At 42.7% G+C, this 20173-nt stretch overlaps 1 protein-coding gene across 1 annotated transcript; it reads left to right on the top strand.

Moving 5' to 3' along the window:
- The first annotated feature begins 14480 nt into the window (after positions 1-14480).
- On the top strand, positions 14481-18867 carry LOC147056137 (olfactomedin-like). Its single transcript, XM_085914538.1, has 5 exons — positions 14481-14592; positions 16083-16244; positions 16414-16626; positions 17376-17508; positions 17627-18867. The coding sequence occupies exons 1-5, from the start codon at positions 14560-14562 to the stop codon at positions 18469-18471; spliced, it is 1386 nt and encodes a 461-aa protein (XP_085770664.1). The 5' UTR covers positions 14481-14559; the 3' UTR covers positions 18472-18867.
- Positions 18868-20173: the final 1306 nt, after the last annotated feature.

The raw sequence follows: 20173 nt of genomic DNA on the forward strand, positions 1-20173 counted from the left end.
GTAATTATTTGATTTTGTTCAAAAACCCGCGCGATAAATTACAAGTGAATGTTCTGGCAAATCAGATTTGCCCTAGCAATCGGAAGTTTTTCCTAGAGTGTTTTGAGGATGCTACAAAGGACCCGCATGGCTATTTACTGATAGATTTGACACCATCTTGTCCAGAACAATATAGACTGCGGACAGGTGTACTACATAACCAGTGGCCTACTGTTTATATCCCTAAACAATAAAACCATGACAAAACTATTAAAAACAAACGCATCGCTACTCCGCTCTCTGTTTACATCCAAACCCGCCAAACGTAAGCATTTACTCCTTAGAGGTCCTGCTAGTCTAGTGAAAGCATTGTGTGAGATTGCTTTGAATCTTTTGAAAGGGCATATCCCTCTAAAATCAAAACATTATCAAAAACTTCAAAAACAAAAGAAAAACATCCGCTTTCTGGCTGATAAGAAAAATACGTTGAAGAAGAAAAGAGCTGTGTTGGTTCAGAAGGGCGGTTTTATACTACCACTGCTGGCCGCTTTTGCACCTGTTCTGGGGAGCCTCGCCGGCACTTTCATAAACAAATGAGAAATGAGTTTGAAAACAGCCCAAAAAATGTACATGATCTCACCCTATCAGCTAGAGAGGCTAAGCCGACCTGCACCAACCATACGTGATACGCTTGAAAATGATCTCGATCGTGAAATGAAACAGGTTTTGGAAAATAAAAATTTAAATCAATATGAGAAAATCAAAATGTATCAAACTCTGCTACAACGTTACATGGGTGTGGTGAAACAAAAGGACATCGAACGAATACCTATCACGATTCAAAGCGATGAGAGGGAGACGGTTGAAAGAAAGACTTTTGAGAAGACAACCGATGGAGATTGGGGAGATATTCTGGATGCCATCGGACCCCATTATCATCGCAACGCCAGCTATGTACTGAAAAGATTGTCGGCCGCTGACATAAAATGGACACCGCTAAATGAATTTATTTTTAAAGGAAAAACGGTCAAAGGCTCCCATATGAGTGATCTGTTAAAACATCTAGTTGTGAGTGGAAAAAAACTACCTGGTCAGCCTGTTGGCTGGAGCGAATTTTTAAATACACTAGCTAATCTTAACCTACCTGAATCTTCGATCTCCAACCCCCTGGCTCGTGCTGATCTTCAACGTGTGAAATATGCTAAGGATGACAATGTGGCTGCTTCTTACGAGAAAGATGTAAGCGTTATAAGTAAACGAAAAAGGAAGAAAACAATGCCGACTGTAAAGTGGGTTAGTTATTAGATATGAAAATGTTTTTTTTTGTTGTATTACGAACTGTTACCGGAAAAAAACACATGACTCTGTAAATCTCTTTAACATTGTTTATTGAATAAAGAGGTTTATAAAACATTAACGTTGTTTCAAACAATAGCATTTTTTAAATTTATGCAGCGAGCAAGCTATCTGTCCTCCACACATCCGATCTGGCCTTTGTAGTTTTTTGACAAAATTGCGGACCATAACATCGTTTTTTAAAGGGTCAGTAGTGTAATGAGATAACACCTCCAGGTAGGTAAGGCCGCATCCGCGTTGACACAAATAATACACGCAATGCTGCCCGCAGGTGTCCGTCAGTTCGTGTTGGAGTTGTCTGTTGTGGTATGTTATACGACTCGAGCGTTTTTTCAGGAATTCGTATATACTAGCGGGGTAGTATGGGTTATTCGGTGGTAAACCAAAAGGATCAAAGAATGAGGCGGTTCCGTCGCTTTCCAGTGTTATGGCGAGCCAATGCTCCCCTGGAAGATGGCGGGGGTCGGTATTCACAATATAATGCTTAGGGTGTGTGTCTTTGATGTCACCGATCTCATCCGATGCAAACACCCCTCCGAAAAGGGATCTTTGTTTTCGAGTCATGATCAAATCTAATTCGCGTCCGTTCATCTTGTTAGTAATAATCCATCAAGACCTCTCTCTTTGCATTGATTTCTATAATTGAATCATAAACTGCATACACAATAAGAGTAGCTGTGTGTGGGAGGGGCACACGGAAGCGCATATCAAGTCTTAATACACCATTGTTAATCGTCGATAAAGCTCCTGAGTCATCTGCTTGATTTAGATTGAAAACAAAAAGGGAGTAGCCGTGATTAAAATCTTGTTGATCGATACATAGAGGTAAATCTTTTAAAAAACGTCCAGATGCGGTGTATAAATTATGGAATTCCCGTGTACATATCCCAGCCTCGAAATTGGGTTGAAAAGCTTTAGCCGGAATCTGACGGCCCTCATGGCTCAAAGCGAGATACTCGACATCGTGATGAAAGAAATTAAAGGGGTTCAAATCACGACGCCCTGTAAAACTGTTGTGATTGACCAAACCTATTACAATTTGTTTGGGTATATGTCCTAGGAAGAGATTGTCTTGGTGGCAAATCCGTGAGTTTTGAGGTATGGAAAAAGATTTAATATTTACCCTTGTAAGTGGATAAAGGGCATTATTTTTAAGTAAAGCGGACGCGTGACCCAAAGCCACTGCTGGGGACACTGTAACTTTTTTTACAAACAGTGAAGCTCCAAGTATCTTAAGACAAGAATTACTGTCAGGAGGGCTCATGATACAGAAATCATCAGGGGCTCTAGTCAACTTCACACGAAGATCCACGTTATTCAACAGATGGCGCTCAGAAAAAAATATGTCGGCATGAAGCGGGCCTAGGAGATGGAACTCGCGTGACCCGGCTACCCGCTGTGCGCGTTTGAGTAAGCCCTCATTCACCCCCGCCCCTTCGAAAGCGATGGAATCCATACGCCCGCTTGTATCTTTTGCAAACATACAGGCTGTGAATTGTGACTCTAACGAGCTTTTTGAAAAGTTTAGTAACAATTCTATAATAGACCTATAACCATGTGTAGCGCTGGATTGTGATATGAGCCGATCTCCGAGAGATATATCGACTTGACCGAAAATTGTATTTAGCGGGAAGTTGATTAAGCTTACAGGTTCATTCGGTGGTAAATTACTCCCATCTCTCCGTGTAAGTTTTAAACGTAGGTGAAGTAGCGTATCAGATAAATCCAGATATTTTGAACCGTCTCCAGGGATAAAAAATTCAATTGGACCTTGGTCCAATATAGCGGATAAAGGCTGAATCTCTACATATTGATTGTCCTCGATAGATAATTGTGTCAATGGCGCTGTAAACAAATCTAACTCACTCAGAACACATTCTTGTGAGCGATAGTGGAGGAGAGCCATTTCTTTCAAGAGAATATATCTGTACTCCGCTTCGAACGCTTTCGTCTGACAACTGACTTGCGGCTGGTAGAGCGCCTTTTCTTTTTATTCTTAACAACTCTCTTCCTCCGCCCACCAGGATGCAGGCCTCTGCGTGATAAAACTACAAGTCCCGAGCCTTCTTGCGTTGTTTCCGGTTTCCGTTGTATTCTCTGTATAACACGACCCGCTACATCCGAAGCTATGTTTTTAGCAGCGTTTTGGAGGTGTGGCTTCGCCAGGTTAAATCCACTTCTGAACATCGGCGCAACAAAACGGAAAAGTTTAGAGAAAATAGAACCTAGGCCTCGTCCGTATTGGACCGGGCTACCTTGAAAGCCTGTAAATGAGCCACCTGCTTGGTTCTCGTAATAGTTTATAAAACGGTTCAAGTCGGGATGTGTAGTTAAGGGCATCATTTTTTTTTTTTTTTTTATTTCAATCTAAAATGCAGAATGAGAATTACTTTGCCGTATTCGAAATCTAACGGAGTGTTTTGATCTGACCGTAGACTGATCGTAATGGTCTCAATGTGCCGTCGACTTACTTTTAAATAGTAAACAGGATTAAATGTCTTGCAAACAACATCACCGTATTCACCCTCGATAGCGATTGTTCTAAGCATGGGCGCGAATGCGTCTCCGATCGTCTGGTGGTGAATTAAATCAGTGTAAACAAACATGTGGTAACGTCCGGCTCTCTTGTCAGCGGGGTGGGGGGCATTGACACCTTCCGGTTTCAGTGATATCCAATGCTCATGGTTAGTTCCTAGAATGAACGCTAGGGGGCTTTTAAACATTATTCTTAAACCTTCTTCCCCCGTAAACATGAACCTTTGCTTATGATGGTCAAATTTAACAGCGGTCTTTTTATTACTAGCTTTACTTAATAAAGTTTGAATTTCAGAAGCCAAGGAGTCGTAGCTTTTGAAGATCCCACCTCGTACTTTCAGCATATGACGTGATTCCAGGTCGCTCTGAAACCCATCTCCGCGGGGTGTATCCATCTTGGGTTGTTTGAGGTAAAAGCTGCGCTTTTTCTCAGGGATGTCGAGGATTGATTTAACGTAGGATATTTCGCATAAACCGACTTCCCATGACCCCTCTAACTCTATGTGTCTCGCTAACTCAATTTTAAATTCGGATAAGCTATTATCTTTGAAAACATGCATGCTAGCATTCGAAGCCAGCGTGACGTAAAATTCTCTCTGAACTTCACTCATCTTGTATGTTTCACACAATGGCTGTTTTATCTTGCATCATATGTTTTTGACACTGCTCGCTGGTACCCAACTGTTAAATTTGGACGGCCAACCGACCCATTGCACCAGCATCTCACGTCTGCCTGCCACGACGCGTGATTTCAAAATTCGTTGTATGCGGAAAATTTTATTATTACTAATTTTCACGTTTTGCAGTTGTGTTTCATAAAAAGTACCTTCTATTTCCACATCGTCTAAATCAGCTATCTTGTAGACGGGTGGAACACGGCGGAGACATTTTGTTATTCTGAATACCTCATCACTAAAACTTTGCAGGTATGCCTTATCAAAAACCCCTCTTAATTTGGAAATGCTCACAATTTCCCCCGGGGCAAAACGGGGCTTTTTCCCATGACGGATAGGAGCATTTCCATACAGATGCCGGAACACAGTATCTATGTTACCAACGGTGACGGCACTTGGGGCCATTTTTATACTGGTGTGATAGCTGTTGTTATAGCTGGTTAGAAGGCTCGCAATCACGTCCACGTACCTATGTGTATTTTTAGCTGTAAAATATCTCCACATGCGTGTTTTTAGTGTTTTGTTGAATCTCTCCACAGTTTGCGCTTTCGTATCTGAAGACGTTGAAAAGTGCTGGATATTATGGTGGGTCATTAATTTTTGGAAGGGCTTGTTGAAGAATTCTTTTCCCTTATCTGTCTGGAGTCGTAAAGGAGCACCGCTATCTGATAAGACAGATTCAAATGCCTTTGTAACATGCGCTCCTGTTTTAGCTTTCAAAACTCGAGCATATGCATACTTTGTGAAAATATCAATCACGGTTAAAATATACTTATAGCCGTCGTTGTACCGGGCAAACGATTGCATATCACACAGATCTGCTTGAAATTGTCTTTTTGGGGCTCTGACAAAAACTCGGTTTCTAGGAAAGTTTATTCTGACCGGTTTATGCAGACTATAGGTGTCTTGTTGTGATAAAAATGCTTTCACTTTTTTAATATTAATGTTTTTACAGCTAACAACCGCTGCTCTATGTAAACGCTCTGGACCACCGAAACTACCTGGATTCTTAGCATTATAATAGACTCTCTCGAGACATCTCTTCCGAGGCATTGTTAGGTTTGTTATGATGCAAATCGGCGTGTGGTGGGATTAATGAAACACACAGAAACGCTTTTTTTTTTCTTTTTTTTTAATAGATTGAACATAGAAAAACAATCAGATCACATTAGTGTTTAAAAGAAACAACAACAATCAGATCACATTAGTGTATAAAAAACATAATACACTTTTATTTAAAAAAACAACAACCAAAAAAAAAAAACCCACTACTAAGGAGTAAAAAGCAATCAGGTCACATTATTAAAACACTATTGAGTAAAAACACTGATCAGAGTATATAATACAGAGGGGGAAACTTTTGACTCAATTAGATTTTTAAATCTCTTTAACTCTCCTGTAATATCAATTGGCATATTGTTTTGTATGTGAAATTTAACACAATCTGTAAACAAAGTCAAAACAGTCATCAATTGCCCTACACCGATTTGAGTCCACACATTAAGAATACAGTTCATTTTTTCAGACAAACCTGCTAAACTTGACATGACAGAGTGGATGACTAAATTGTCCCATGGTGTTTGAAACAATGATTCTGACAGCGATCGGACTTTTGACATGAATGCAAGCATTTTCTGGAGAGAAACATCATTGACATTGTTTTGTGAGATGACTTTCTCTAGAATATCCGTCCAATTTTGGATACGGTAGTAATATTTCACAATCATTTTTCTGATAATGTTACCCATTCTTGCTTTCCAAAAGTTCTGAATAGAAGATCAATGTCTGATTCGGTCAATTCCACAATAGCTTTATATTCTTTTTTTATAGCCCTTAATCGCGTGAAGATACTGCACTCTGGGGCCAACTCTTGTAAAATGAATGTAGCTGTACTGCGGATGGTTTTAAGAGGGGCTGCTGTATTGAAATAGTAAAGCATGGTCGATAATGTGTGGAGAAAATTCGTGTTGCATAGTTCAGCCATTACCTTAGCGTAATTATTGTAAAAATAAAAGTAGCTCTCTTCAACATATAGGCAGGTATGATGCATTTGACTCAGATCATCAAGAATACAACCGTCACACGTCTCCTTAGCATGCTCCATCAAGGTATTGTACAGAAGATGAACAATCAAAAGTTTGACACGCATGTAATCTTCAACTACTAACCAGGGTAATTGTGGTATTTTCATAGCGAATTCATCCCAGTCAGCATCCTCACCCAGCGGGACAAACTCCTTTGGTTGGTTGTTGCAGGCCTCTGTCGTTGTAGGTTGTTCCAGGATATCAAGGTACCATCCTATATCCATGTCCTCTGTTGACGTGAGCTCCCCGGCCATTGTAGGGTCCATGACGGGGTGTTGGTCATCGGGCCTTACGGGTTGGCTCGCAACGGCATCCTCATAGCCAGCAAAACCACAGTCACCGGCTACCATGGTGCCCTGGTCTGGACTGAGCACATGTGTCACGTCACCCCCCGTTAATGGCGCCAGGTACATACCAGCTATCGGATATGAGACGCATGCGTTGTCAAACAGCTCTACGGAAGGAGACGCTGACCAAAACTCCTCCGCTGTTGCATATCGTGGTCCGTCACCTCTCTGTGGTGATGGCTGTGGGGGGCTTGCAGGACTGCCAAATGCGTCGAAGGCTGATGATGATGATGGCAAAATGACGCCGGGTCCTGGGAAGAGACGGTCGAATCGGCTGGCTTGTGCGTACACCTTTGCCTCCAGGTCGGTTTGCTGCAATAGCGACAGGGATACAGCTGCAGACGTGATGAGAGGCAGCCCCATAGCTGAAGGTGACACGCTCGGCCTCGTTGCAGCTGTTGAAAAGTCGACGCTCGGTCTCTCTGGCTGCGGCCTCATTGTAGACACGGATAAGCTGGTGCTTGGTCCTTCTGAGTTTGGTGATATGCTCCCCAGACCCGACTCTGTGTCGGAGCTGTCAGGAGTAGACCAGAGTGTAACTGTACAATCAGGCACAGTCTGCACACCTCTGGAAGTCTTTTCTCCTGGACCATTCTCCATGGCAGGAAAACTCGGCAGAAGTCGTCTTGCTGGTCTTCTTTGAGGCATCGCTGCTTTCAATCTTCGGTCTCTCTTAGATGGTTGAGCTGTGACGGCTTGGGAAGACTTGTGGGACGGGCCATACGATCATGACCTCTCTTATACAATTTACACAGGTATGCTAATGACTACGATCCCGCCTTTCTATGACAAGAGGTGAAGGAGGGGGGTTGCGGAGGTGGGGGGTGTAGAGGTGTGATTTGGGGAGAGTTTTTTGAACAGTTTAAAGTTAATTTAGTCTAAAACTAACCTCCGCTTCACTCCTACAATGTTGACCCAAGCACGGCTAGAAAGAAAGAGTTCCGAAATAGTGTCTCCACAGCCTTCCATTCTTTGATACCATTCAGAAAGCGGTATATTCAATAATGTCTGAAAAATCCCACATTCACTGCTAAACACTTGTATGGCGAATTACAGTATTTCATTCACCTCCCCATCTTCCGGGCCATCAATAGTTTGAGGAGAAACTTTAAGACGTAAAAAACATTTCCCGCTCGCTGTAATCCTTGATACCCAAGTGATGTACAACTCGCCCTGCGTTCCATACTCATCAAGATAATCTTCCATCACTCTGGGTGCCAGCTCACTTACGATGGCCCAGTCGTTTGAGTTCAAAGATCCTTTTGAGCTGTCATCGCCACATGCTGTGCTTGCATCGTCAAACCTGCAGACGTTGGGTGCTCCTGGCGGGGCTTCGTCCCTCATGTAGAATGAAATCTCACCAACCTCGTAAGAAAATCTAAATCCCCACACGGCCTCCGGTGTTAAGCGCCAGTTTTGCTCAAGCTTCTCTGTAGGAGGCCTCTGTACACGTTGGAGAAACATTTTCTTCCTCTTGGGAGCATCTGCAAGTCCAGCTGAGCCTTTGTGGCATAGGTGGATGCTGACCGGCGTTTCCGCAATCATGATCCGATCTTCAGGTTTGTAGTTTAGCAGCGTAGCTTTAGCTTAAATTTTTTCTGTGAACTTACCCCTCAAGCGAGCCGTAATATAGATGCTACCGGTCCCACCCCTTTTCAAACCACACCTCTCTGTATCACATGTTTTTTAGTCAGGAAATGCTATTAACTTACACAACTTCCATAAACCCATCTAAACAAATTATAACTATCAGAGATACAACCTGCACTAGAACGCTCTGCTAAAGCTAATGGTTGACGGAGACGGTTTGTCTTGAGACACCTTCAACAATTTGCACATTGACGACTCATACGACGGCTCCATCCTGTCTGATCATCCACCCCCCCCCCCCCCCCCTAAGAAGGCGGCTAGAGCCATCAACACCAACGCAGAAACGGAGACAATCAAATGGAGACGGCCACGGTGGTCTAGTAATGTGAAAAAACATATTGACCATGCTTTCTTTTGCAGACATTGCTACAAGAAGCATGGATACAACCCAAAAAAAAAAAAATACAACCAAAATACATAAATATGCCCCAACTTACCTCCACCAATATGCCCCAACTTACCTCCACCAACGGCTCCAGCCTGTCTGATCATCACCCCCCTAAGGAGACGGCTAGAGCCATCAAATGGAGACGACTATGATGGCCTAGTCATGTGAAAAAACACATTGACCATGCTTTCTTTTGCAGACATTGCTACAAGAAGTATGGATACAATCAAAAAAATACAACCAAATACATAAACATACCCCAACTCACTTCCACCAATATGGCTAAAAAATAAAAATACCGTCAAACACATTAGTATGCAGGGCCATCAACACTACAACCAAATACATTAACACCCCCCAACAGGCCTCCAAAGGGCATGGCTACAGCAGAAAAAAAAAATGCAACCAAATACATAACCATCCTCCAACATGCCTCCACCAATATGGCTTAAAATACCACACACTAACACGTAGAACCGCAGATAGAGCTACTATAAGAGACACGGATACAGTCATGAAATGCTACCAAATACATTAACGTGTTAAAATACCACACATTAGCATGTGGGGCCACAGACATTGCCTCCACCAATATGGCTAAAGCTATAATACCACCAACCAATATGGTGACACCCCAAATACATTTACACATCATATGTGATGCGAACTGGTAAAATGAAGACAGTTTGTCTTCATCCGCTTTCATCAATTTACACATTGACTGGTGATACCCCCCAATACATGCACCATCAGGCCATCAAACACATTAGCATGTTTAGCATGTACACTAGCGTAATATTAACCATGACCAATATGGCGATAGCTAAAATAGCTTGGTAAAGTAAAAAATACATGCCCAGACATGCCGCCGGTCGCGATAACCAGTAGGGCGATCTCCCCCCGCGACAACCAGAAAGGCGCCATCTTGGCCGGCCAAGATGGCGCCTTTCTGTCTGACGCACGAGATGACGCCTCTCTGTCTGACACCAGGATAGAACACCTGACCGGATGGGACGAGCATCACCATGTAACACCTGACCCCACGAGATGGCGCCTTTCTGTCTGACATCAGAGGATGTCACAACACGATGTGACACCTGACACAGGATGAGACACCTGACCGGATGTGACACCTGACACAGGATGTGACACCTGCCACAGGATGAGACACCTGACCGGATGTGACACTTGACACAGGATGAGACACCTGACCGGATGTGACACCTGACACAGGATGTCACACAAGGATGCCATACTCATTAGCATAAACACCTGCTACATTTGCATAACAATAGACATCAAAGCGAGCCACATTGTCTTACTCTCTCGCAGGCATCTGTATCTCTTCCTAGAGGGCAGAAGTACAAACAAAGAGTGAGCGGGGTGACTCTCATCACACACAATCGCAGCCGCTTTGCGGGTAAGACGGGAGGCGTAAACTTCCTTCAGGGAGGGGAGTGGAGCCCCGATGATTTTACTCGCAGTGGTCACTATGCGCTGCAGGGCCTTCATGTTGTACTCAGAGCAGCCACCACCCCACACAGCGATGCAACTGGAGAGGACGCTCTCAATGGTGCCACGGTAGAATGTGGTCATGACGGCGGGAGGAGCACTTGCCCGCCTGAGTTTCCGCAGAAAGTACAGGCGGCGCTGGGCCTTCTTCACCAGCGACGCAGTGTTGGTGGTCCAGGAGAGGTCCTCACTGATGTGCACCCCCAGGAATCTGGTGCTACTCACTCTCTCCACCACAGCTCCGTCGACGGTCAGCGGCAGGTGGTGGGCGTGACCCTTCCGGAAGTCAATGATAATCTCCTTGGTCTTGTTGACGTTCAGCAGAAGGTCGTTGTCTCTGCACCAAGCGGCCAAAAGGTCGACCTCCGATCTGTAGTGAGTCTCGTCGCCACCGGTGATCAGACCCACCACAGTCGTGTCGTCGGCATATTTCAGCACGCGGTTGCTGCCGTAGGTCGCAGTGCAGTCATGCGTCAGCAGGGTGAAGAGCAGCGGACTGAGCACACAGCCTTGAGGGGCCCCCGTGCTCAGTGTGATGCTGCCGGAGACACTGTCGCCCACACGCACTACTTGAGGCCTCTGACAGAGGAAGTCCAGTAGCCAGTTGCAAAGGGAGGTACTGAGGCCCAGCTTGACAAGTTTGCAAATGAGACGCTGTGGAACAATGGTGTTGAATGCAGAACTGAAGTCCACAAACAGCAATCTCACATACGAGTCCCTGTTCTCCAGGTGGGTGAGGGCAGAGTGGAGGGCAGAGCAGATGGCATCCTCATCTGCTCTGCCCTCCACGCTCCGCTTAACAGCAGACAATTCCTCCAATCTGGTCACCAACTTAGCCTCAATCCTTTGCAACAACGCCACCACATCGGTGTTGTGTTTCCCAGGGGAAATACCCAGACCTCTGAGAGTCTCTTATCCAATCAGTTATCTCCTGTCAATTTTTTACGCGCTACTCTGGTGGGAAATTCTCCACATGAATTGCCACCGCGGCATCAAATTGAGTCCACACACTCCCATTCACCAATGGGAGTGCCTCCAGGTCAAACCAATCCCCCCTTAGGTCAAATTCTCCTTCCATATTGTGTATGCAATTAGAGGTTGCACTATAGTTAGATGTCGCACTATCAATAACCCTCAACAAACGCAACACTATCCACGTATCCAGGATATATCCAAAAAAGTATCAACAGCCCAACAGGACCGTTCAGGGCCACCGCTTTATTGAGGCCTCTCACACGCAAGTACTCAAAACTCCTTCACAAACGAGTGACAATAAGCCCTCACCCCACCCACATCAGTGGAGACAATGGACGATAGAAAGGCACAGGTCAGACATCGGGGAGCACGCTCCAGCCGTATTTTCACAAGCAAATTACAATGATCACGCACCTCCCTTTTCACACCCCAACGTCCGTGGAGACAAAGATGGAGATGCACAGGTGAGACACCTGGGGATCACGCCCCAGCAGTCCTTTCACAAGCAAATTACAACAATCACGCACCCCCCTTTTCACACTCCAGCATCCGTGGAGACAAAGAAAGATGGAGATGTACAGGTGAGACACCTGGGGATCACGCCCCAGTAGTCCTTTTACAAGCAAATTACAACAATCACGTATCTGACTCACATTCAAAATTCATAGGGGGAAACTCCGCGGCCAACTCATCACACAAACACATTCAAAAATTGGCGGGAGAAAACGCTGCGGCCCAACGCTCATACAAACACATTCAAAAATTGGCGGGAGAAAATGCTGCGGTCCAACGCTCACACAAACACATTCAAAAATTGGCGGGAGAAACCGCTACGGCCCAATGCTCACACAAACACATTCAAAAATTGGTGGGAGAAACCGCAGCGGCCACATGATCACACATATGAGAAATCCTGTTTCTCAAAAGCTCATCTCAAACACTGTTCCACAAGGCGTAAACCTCGAAATAAATCGAGGTTGTAAAACCGCAACGCCGAGGAACCCATTTCTCAAAAGTTTATCTCAAACAACCCAAACACCGTTCCACAAGGCGTAAACCTCGAACTAAATAGAGGTCGCAAAACCACAACGCCGAGGAACCCGTTTCTCAAAGGTTTATCTCAAACAACCCAAACACCATTCCACAAGGTGTAAACCTCGAACTAAATCGAGGTCGCAAAACCGCAACGCCGAGGAACCCATTTCTCAAAAGTTTATCTCAAACAACCCAAACACCGTTCCACAAGGCGTAAACCTCGAACTAAATCGAGGTCGCAAAACTGCAATGCCGAGGAACACGTTTCTCAAAAGTTTATCTCAAACAACAACACAAACAACGTACCACATATACCCCAATAAGGAACAACTCTTGCCCACACCCGTCCGCTTTATTTTACCAGAACAAGTTCATGCGCACAAACCTGTTCAACTCACGGCAAAATACGTTTTGCGCCAGACAGGGCAATGCCACCACAGTGCGGAGGTCCCAGTTCGTGAAGGAAAAAATCTTCTTACCTTGCGATGGTGGGGGCCCCCGGACCTCCGGACCGCAGCGGCAAGCCTCACCCGAAAGCGGCTGAACCCGCTCAACTGGACAAAACCCACGTCAGGGTCACCATTTGTTGCGTGTTGTACGGGATGTCCGTTGTTGAGCCAGGAAAGCAAGGATGTGGAGTATTGAGTTGGTTCTTGATTGGCAAGATCTTGGGTTGTTTAATGGTGGTCAATACACAAGGCATGGCAGCAGATGAAACAACAACTTCTTTCTCCAGGTCAGCTTGTTTTATACTGTCCGGAAAGGCGGGAACTTGTCACATGACCATTTCGTACCTGAGGCGGGAACTTGTCACATGACCATTTCGTACCTGAGTGTGGGGGGGCGTCACCCCCCTGTGTGTGTTCATGCAGTTATGTGTGTTGTATTCGTGTTCTGATTGAGCAGTTATGTTTACATAAAATAAGAATTGTACATATATGAGCATCACATTGTACAGAGATTGTCCACCCTAATAGAATATGTACCCATTGCTGTTGCTCTCTCTTCGATAGGTAGGCAGGCAGGCAGGCAGGCAGGCAGGCAGGCAGGCAGGCAGGCAGGCAGGCAGGCAGGCAGGCAGGCAGGCAGGCAGGCAGGCAGGCAGGCAGGCAGGCAGGCAGGCAGGCAGGCAGGCAGGCAGGCAGGCAGGCAGGCAGGCAGGCAGGCAGGCAGGCAGGCAGGCCAAGATCAAAAAGTTGATCTTATTTTTTTTTTTTTGCACTGGAAGCTGGCTGACTGGACAGTACAGCAAATTCAGTGTAAATCACTCCAGATAGAGTATCTATAGATAGATAGATAGATAGATAGATAGATAGATAGATAGATAGATAGATAGATAGATAGATAGATAGATAGATAGATAGATAGATAGATAGATAGATAGATAGATAGATAGATAGATAGATAGATAGATAGATAGATAGATAGATAGATAGATAGATAGATAGATAGATAGATAGATAGATAGATAGATAGATAGATAGATAGATAGATAGATAGATAGATAGATAGATAGATAGATAGATAGATAGATAGATAGATAGATAGATAGATAGATAGATAGATAGATAGATAGATAGATAGATAGATAGATAGATAGATAGATAGATAGATAGATAGATAGATAGATAGATAGATAGATAGATAGATAGATAGATAGATAGATAGATAGATAGATAGATAGATAGATAGATAGATAGATAGATAGATAGATAGATAGATAGATAGATAGATAGATAGATAGATAGATAGATAGATACTTTGACTGTCTCCCACCATGGGAACTTTGTTATTTCCCAAATTATGAAAACGTAGTAAACTATTGCGCAATTATGAAATGTCTACTTTTAAGTTTCACATCCATATCTTTGCGTGCTGACTCAGTGGGAACTAGCAGCAATTTGACAATCTATAATCAGGTATGTTATCGACTGCGCACAAGAGATGTGGAAGGAAGTGTAGTACGATCATTGTAACAGATCGACTACGTAGTCAGTTTAGTATTCATTAGATCAGTTCTCAACATGCTGTTGTTGCTTCTCCTCCTGACATCCACAGTGAGTAATGTCTGTTTCAAGCTGCAAAACTAAAGTATCTCATTAATTTTATTGTATCACTTTTAAAATATTTTTTGAAAATATTGTTGGAATGCAGTGACATATTGTAAATCAAATAAAAAAATGTTTAAATGGTAAATAGTCTTTAATTTACCTAACATACAGTGTGTTTTCAGACTTTGGTAGGTAGTTAGATTAGCTAAAGCAATTTTCCATTTCAAACCAAAACAAACCATTTTTCATTCACAGCACACCTTTTCATTGGAAAAAAATCTCGAGGCACATCAACAAAATCTGTTAAGATGTAGTCACCTATATTAACAATACAGTCATTCTTATCAAAGTGTCTTGAATAGGAATCAACTCAAAAACGTATTTTATCATCTTTTATATTTCTTCTTTCAAATAAAAAGTGCACTTAAAGTGCAATAATATTTGGGAAAGATTTCACTGTTACAATATGAAAGGTTGCATGTACAAAATGTCACTCTCGGTATATTTTACTCAGTGTGAAACCTGTGCATGTTTGGATGAACACAGAGCTGATATCCTGGTTAATTTGTTTTCAAAAAAATATTTTTAGACCAATTAGGTGAAATTGGATAATTTTCCATGGCACACCTGACAATCACTCACAGCACAGTGGTTGACAAACACTGAGCTAAAGATCACTGGGAGAAAATCTAAACTTCACTAAGGCCAATGCAATCAATACAATACAATACAATACATCCATCCATTCATTTTCTGAACCGCTTAGTCCCCACGGGGGTCGCGGGCGTGCTGCAGCCTATCCCAGCCGTCATCGGGCAGTAGGCGGGGGACACCCTGAACTGGTTGCCAACCAATCGCAGGGCACACAGAGACGAACAACCATTCGCACTCGCACTCACACCTAGGGACAATTTGGAGTGCTCAATCAGCCTACCAAGCATGTTTTGAGGATGTGGGAGGAAACCGGAGTGCCCGGAGAAAACCCACGCGGACACGGGGAGAACATGCAAACTCCACACAGGGAGGGCCGGAGGTGGAATAGAACCCGCACCCTCCTAACTGTGAGGCGGACGTGCTACCCACTGTCCCACCGAGCCGCCCACAATACAATACAATACAATACAATACAATACAATACAATTTTAGGGAATCTGTGGCATCGCTCTACACTGTTTTATTCTGAACAGGTATAGGAAATTGAGATACAGAACCCCCATCATAATAATATAGAATATTAAAAAGAGATTATAGAATGCCAAAAGGACAAAGGTGTTGTATGAATCCACAATGCAGTACTGGTATCTGAAAATGGCTCACACTGCCTGGATCTTGTATAAAAGGGGGGGTCTGCTTTGATATTCAGTCGTATTAATTTATCTTAAAGTCCTCATTTTCTGGCTTAGTAATAGTATTTTTCAGTGTTCTCACGCAATTTCTCATTTTTGATTTCATGGAACTAGCCCATTTTCTAATGTAGCGTACTTCATGTTTGACAGGAGGGTAACTGCCAGGTTCAGCATGTGTCGGGTCAGATGAAAAATGGCTCATGCGCATGTGAGGTGAACACCAACATGTGGTTATTCCCTGCTAAGAAGTATGAGGCCGCACTGCAACAAGTTGAATCTTGCGAGGATTCACTTCAAAAGCTACAAGAACAGGTAAAGTTAAACCATTTCATATCTGTCTGACAGACTACCTTTAATAGAAGCCCATTTACATTGTTCATGTTCATTTGTGTTATTTTTTTTTTTTACTGTACCTACTTATGATTTGAGTTCAATAAGCCACTTTCATCTGCAGCCAGCAATCTGTTTTCTTTTCCACTAGGTGCATCTGTCAAACCAGCGTCTCCCTGAGTTACATGCGGTGCTTGATAACATAACTGGACGGTTGGGGCCTTACCAGTACTTAAATTATAAGGGCATCTTTTCTGCCTTATCGCTGCGTCGGCTGGGTGAAGAACTCGACAAGCTGGAGGACGATATTAATGCTATGTCCCTTCAAGTGAACAACGCAGATCCAACAAAACTCTCAAAAGAGGTATGTTATACAATATAGCAACATATCAAAAACAGTAATATAATTATTTAAAAACAAACAATGTAAATCTAATTTTAGAAAATGTTATCTGTGTCAAACAAATACGGGAGCAAAGGAACCCATGCTCACAAAATATTTGGGGCATTCAGCATGAGATTTCAGGATAAGGCTAAAATGGCCCATAACCTTGGCTGGTGAACTTAAATTTACCTTCTCTAAATTTAAAATTACACAGGTCCAACTGTTCAAATTTTAAAAACTTGCTGTTTTTGAACTTACTGGTCAAGTAAGCGAATGGCTAAATTCAGAAATGCTGTTTGACTCATGCATCAAGTGATACAATCCCTGGTTGAATTACAATTGTTAGTATTTAAACTGGCCATTTTTAATCATATTGTTCACATTTTGACATCATGAGACCAAGATGACGCCCAACAATTGAGCAACAGCACCACATTGTGCCTTCAAACAGGACATGCAAGGGAGGTGGCAACTGAGTTTAAGAGTCAGAGTCTCATCAGCAGGTTTGATAGAGAGAGAATCACAGAGAGCCATGGGAACTGGACGTCCTTAAGATTTGTTGTCATTGTTCAAACATGAGTTGTTAATCTTTAATAGAAAACCGCCAGTTTAGATCAAATTAAGTTCATCTGAAAATGATTTTGTGCCTTTGAGGTTCATCCTGAATATAGATTACATTTTGTGAGCAGTACATCGTATAAAGTATTACTGAACCTTTGTTTCACTAGGTCCACAAACTGCGAAGAGATGTTGGCACTATGCATATGGCAAACTCGATCAACATGAAGACTGTAAAAGAGAGACTCCGCTACCTCAAAAACAGTGTTGAGTCATGCTTGTCAATCCCAAAAGATTTCAAAGGTATTTTTTGAGGAGGGGTCTATCATATATTGAAGTTTGTGTTCATAGTGATGTTATAGATACAAATAATCTTCTATGTCTCATTTCTCATAATTTTCTTCCCCTTTATTGTTTCCAGGTCAGCAAAGGTATTGCCTTAAAGGTCTAATGACCAATATCAGTGCACCGGTCACAACAAAAGTCAGTCCATATGGTAAAAACATCATCTCTGGCTCATGGGGCCAACAAGCCCAAGCGGACTTACAAGACCTACAAAACATCTTCTGGATTCAGCCTTTGCTCCAAAGCCATACCTCAGGCAATATCCTGAGAACCTACCAATCTTATGAAGACTTCATGGCCTCTACTAACCACAAAGATGTTACCATAGCTCCATCCAACACCCACGCTAATACTGTCGAAGGCCCCAGTGCCGTCATGTATGGAGAGGCTCTGTACTATCACTGCTACGGCTCTGCAGATATCTGTCGCTATGATCTGAACAGCAAGACTGTCACAAGGGTCGAACTTCCCGGAATTGGGAAGGACTACAGAAAGTTCCCTTATTGTTACTTTGACTGTCAGCCCAATAGTGATGTGGACGTGGAGGTAGATGAAACGGGACTATGGGTCATCTATGCCACAGTAGGTAGCCACGGTAATCTCGTGGTAAGTAAATTATCATGGGATAGTGAAGGTGAAACGCTCAATATCACACACACGTGGGAAACGAGGCTGTTCAAGAAGGCGGCAACAAATGCTTTTATGAGCTGTGGTGTGTTGTATGCGACTCGTTTTTTGGATGATTTCCATGAAGAGATCTTTTATGCCTTCGATACAGCGACAGGCAAGGAGGACAACACACTTGCGCTTCGGCTGGAGAAAATCAGTAAGGGAGTTGCCAGTCTGAGTTATAACCCAATCAACAGCCAGCTCTACATGTTTAACGATGGATATCTTCTCGCTTACCAAGCTCACTTCTAAAATTCTATACAAACCTAAAATAGGACACAGCAGAATGCACACACATGAACATCAAAGTGGCAAGTTTTTGTCTCAGTTACTGAATATTCTGTCATACTTTGAATCTCAGACCATAACATAGTCCATCACTATCTACTGCACACGAAGTAGTAGTAAGGTTATGATTACAGTTGATTTTTTTAAATAAATAAATAAATGTTTAAATGAAATGTTTTTTTTTTTTTGTACCATGTGATGATTATTTTTATACATTGCACCCTTAAGAACCTTGAAATATGATATACTGTATCAACTGTCAGAACCCTTGTAGGCTACTGTACAAAATCTTCTTAAGATATTTATGAATTGCCGCTCCACTTGAATGAAAAACAGCTCCCCTGCATCTCTCCCCATTCGAGAGTAGGCAACACAACTTTTAGTGTTGTGTATAAATTTGATGAAACTTAATCTGCATGACCCCATATCCATGAAAATTACTTTTTGGGCTGTCAAAGATGTGCTGAACATAGAAATACTAAATGAAAATTCTCAGATCGAATATTTCTAGAAAAAGACTCGGACAACATATTTATAACAAGCCGGAGCTCGATTTTATGAAAGGAGTGCAAATATGCGACATAATCAAAATGGCAGAAACAAGTTCGTTGGCTCCATTACGCGAGTTAAGTAAAGAGCATAACACTCAGCGAATCAATCACTAATTTCCCTGTTCCCTCGTTTTCAAGATATTAACAAAATGAATGTGTCCAAGAAATTTACAATTTTAGTCCATGTTAAATTTGTCTCATTTGTGTCGTTAAATTGCAAAGAATGAATGGAGATTCGCAACTTTATTCGGTCTTTGGGTGAACCCTTTGAGGCTTTGCAATGGAGCTTTACATTCAAGCGTGCAAAACCAATTCGAAGCAGTTAATCATGGCTCACCTGTCATTTTGTCACTTTTAAACAATGCTTTGTATCATTAATACTTTGGATTACTTTTTCTTGTAATAGTTCTAATGGTTGGTTTGTTGAAAAAACATCAATCAATCAATCAATCAATCAATCAATCAATCAATCAATCAATCAATCAACCAACCAATCAATCAATCAATCAATCAATCAATCAATCAATCAATCAAGAAACACAGGTGTAAAGAACTGTGCATTTACGAAGGCAATCAAAGCGCTAAATCAGAATGATTGATACCCTGTTTTGAAACAAGCTACTTAATATTTCTGCGGAGGAAAATTTCGAACTCGATTGAGGGTCATGTTGTAAAAATAAAAGTAGGCTACTCATATGTTTTGCCGCTAGAGTGTGCTGCAAGGCAGATTAATAAAACAGCCAAAAGGACAGCTGATAGGCTCCTCGTCTACAGAACTCTTGTCCTAAATGCGGCGAATTGCCTCTGATAACAAGCTCTCCAGAACCGAATCATTTATTATACGTAGTAAGAGACAATTTGAGCCACTATACCTTTGAGGTCTCCTACATGGACAGCTGGTTCATTTTCTGTGCCTTTTTTCTTTTTTTGTAGTTCCTGGCTCTGCCGGTCAGATACGCCCAAATTCTTCTCTCATAATGACAGAGCAAAGAACCCAAACAGCAATTGTCCGGTTTCGTAAAACAGCTACTCTTTACTTTGAGTGTGGTTATGCCGATTTGATGTCTCTTTGAATGGAAAATAGGTTCTGAAGAGAGAGCAGCAGCAATGTGTAC

This window comes from Syngnathus leptorhynchus, chromosome 6, assembly GCF_054491065.1.
Source record: "Syngnathus leptorhynchus isolate UIUO chromosome 6, UIUO_Slep, whole genome shotgun sequence".
In the NCBI taxonomy this organism is placed as follows: domain Eukaryota; kingdom Metazoa; phylum Chordata; class Actinopteri; order Syngnathiformes; family Syngnathidae; genus Syngnathus; species Syngnathus leptorhynchus.

Bases quoted from the DNA above. Each gene is read 5' to 3' on its own strand.
- LOC147056137 (XM_085914538.1), top strand. From the start codon at position 14,560: ATGCTGTTGTTGCTTCTCCTCCTGACATCCACA. The intron at 14,593-16,082 runs GTGAGTAATGTC...CATGTTTGACAG, and splicing joins TTCTCCTCCTGACATCCACA to GAGGGTAACTGCCAGGTTCA. The intron at 16,627-17,375 runs GTATGTTATACA...TTGTTTCACTAG, and splicing joins CAACAAAACTCTCAAAAGAG to GTCCACAAACTGCGAAGAGA.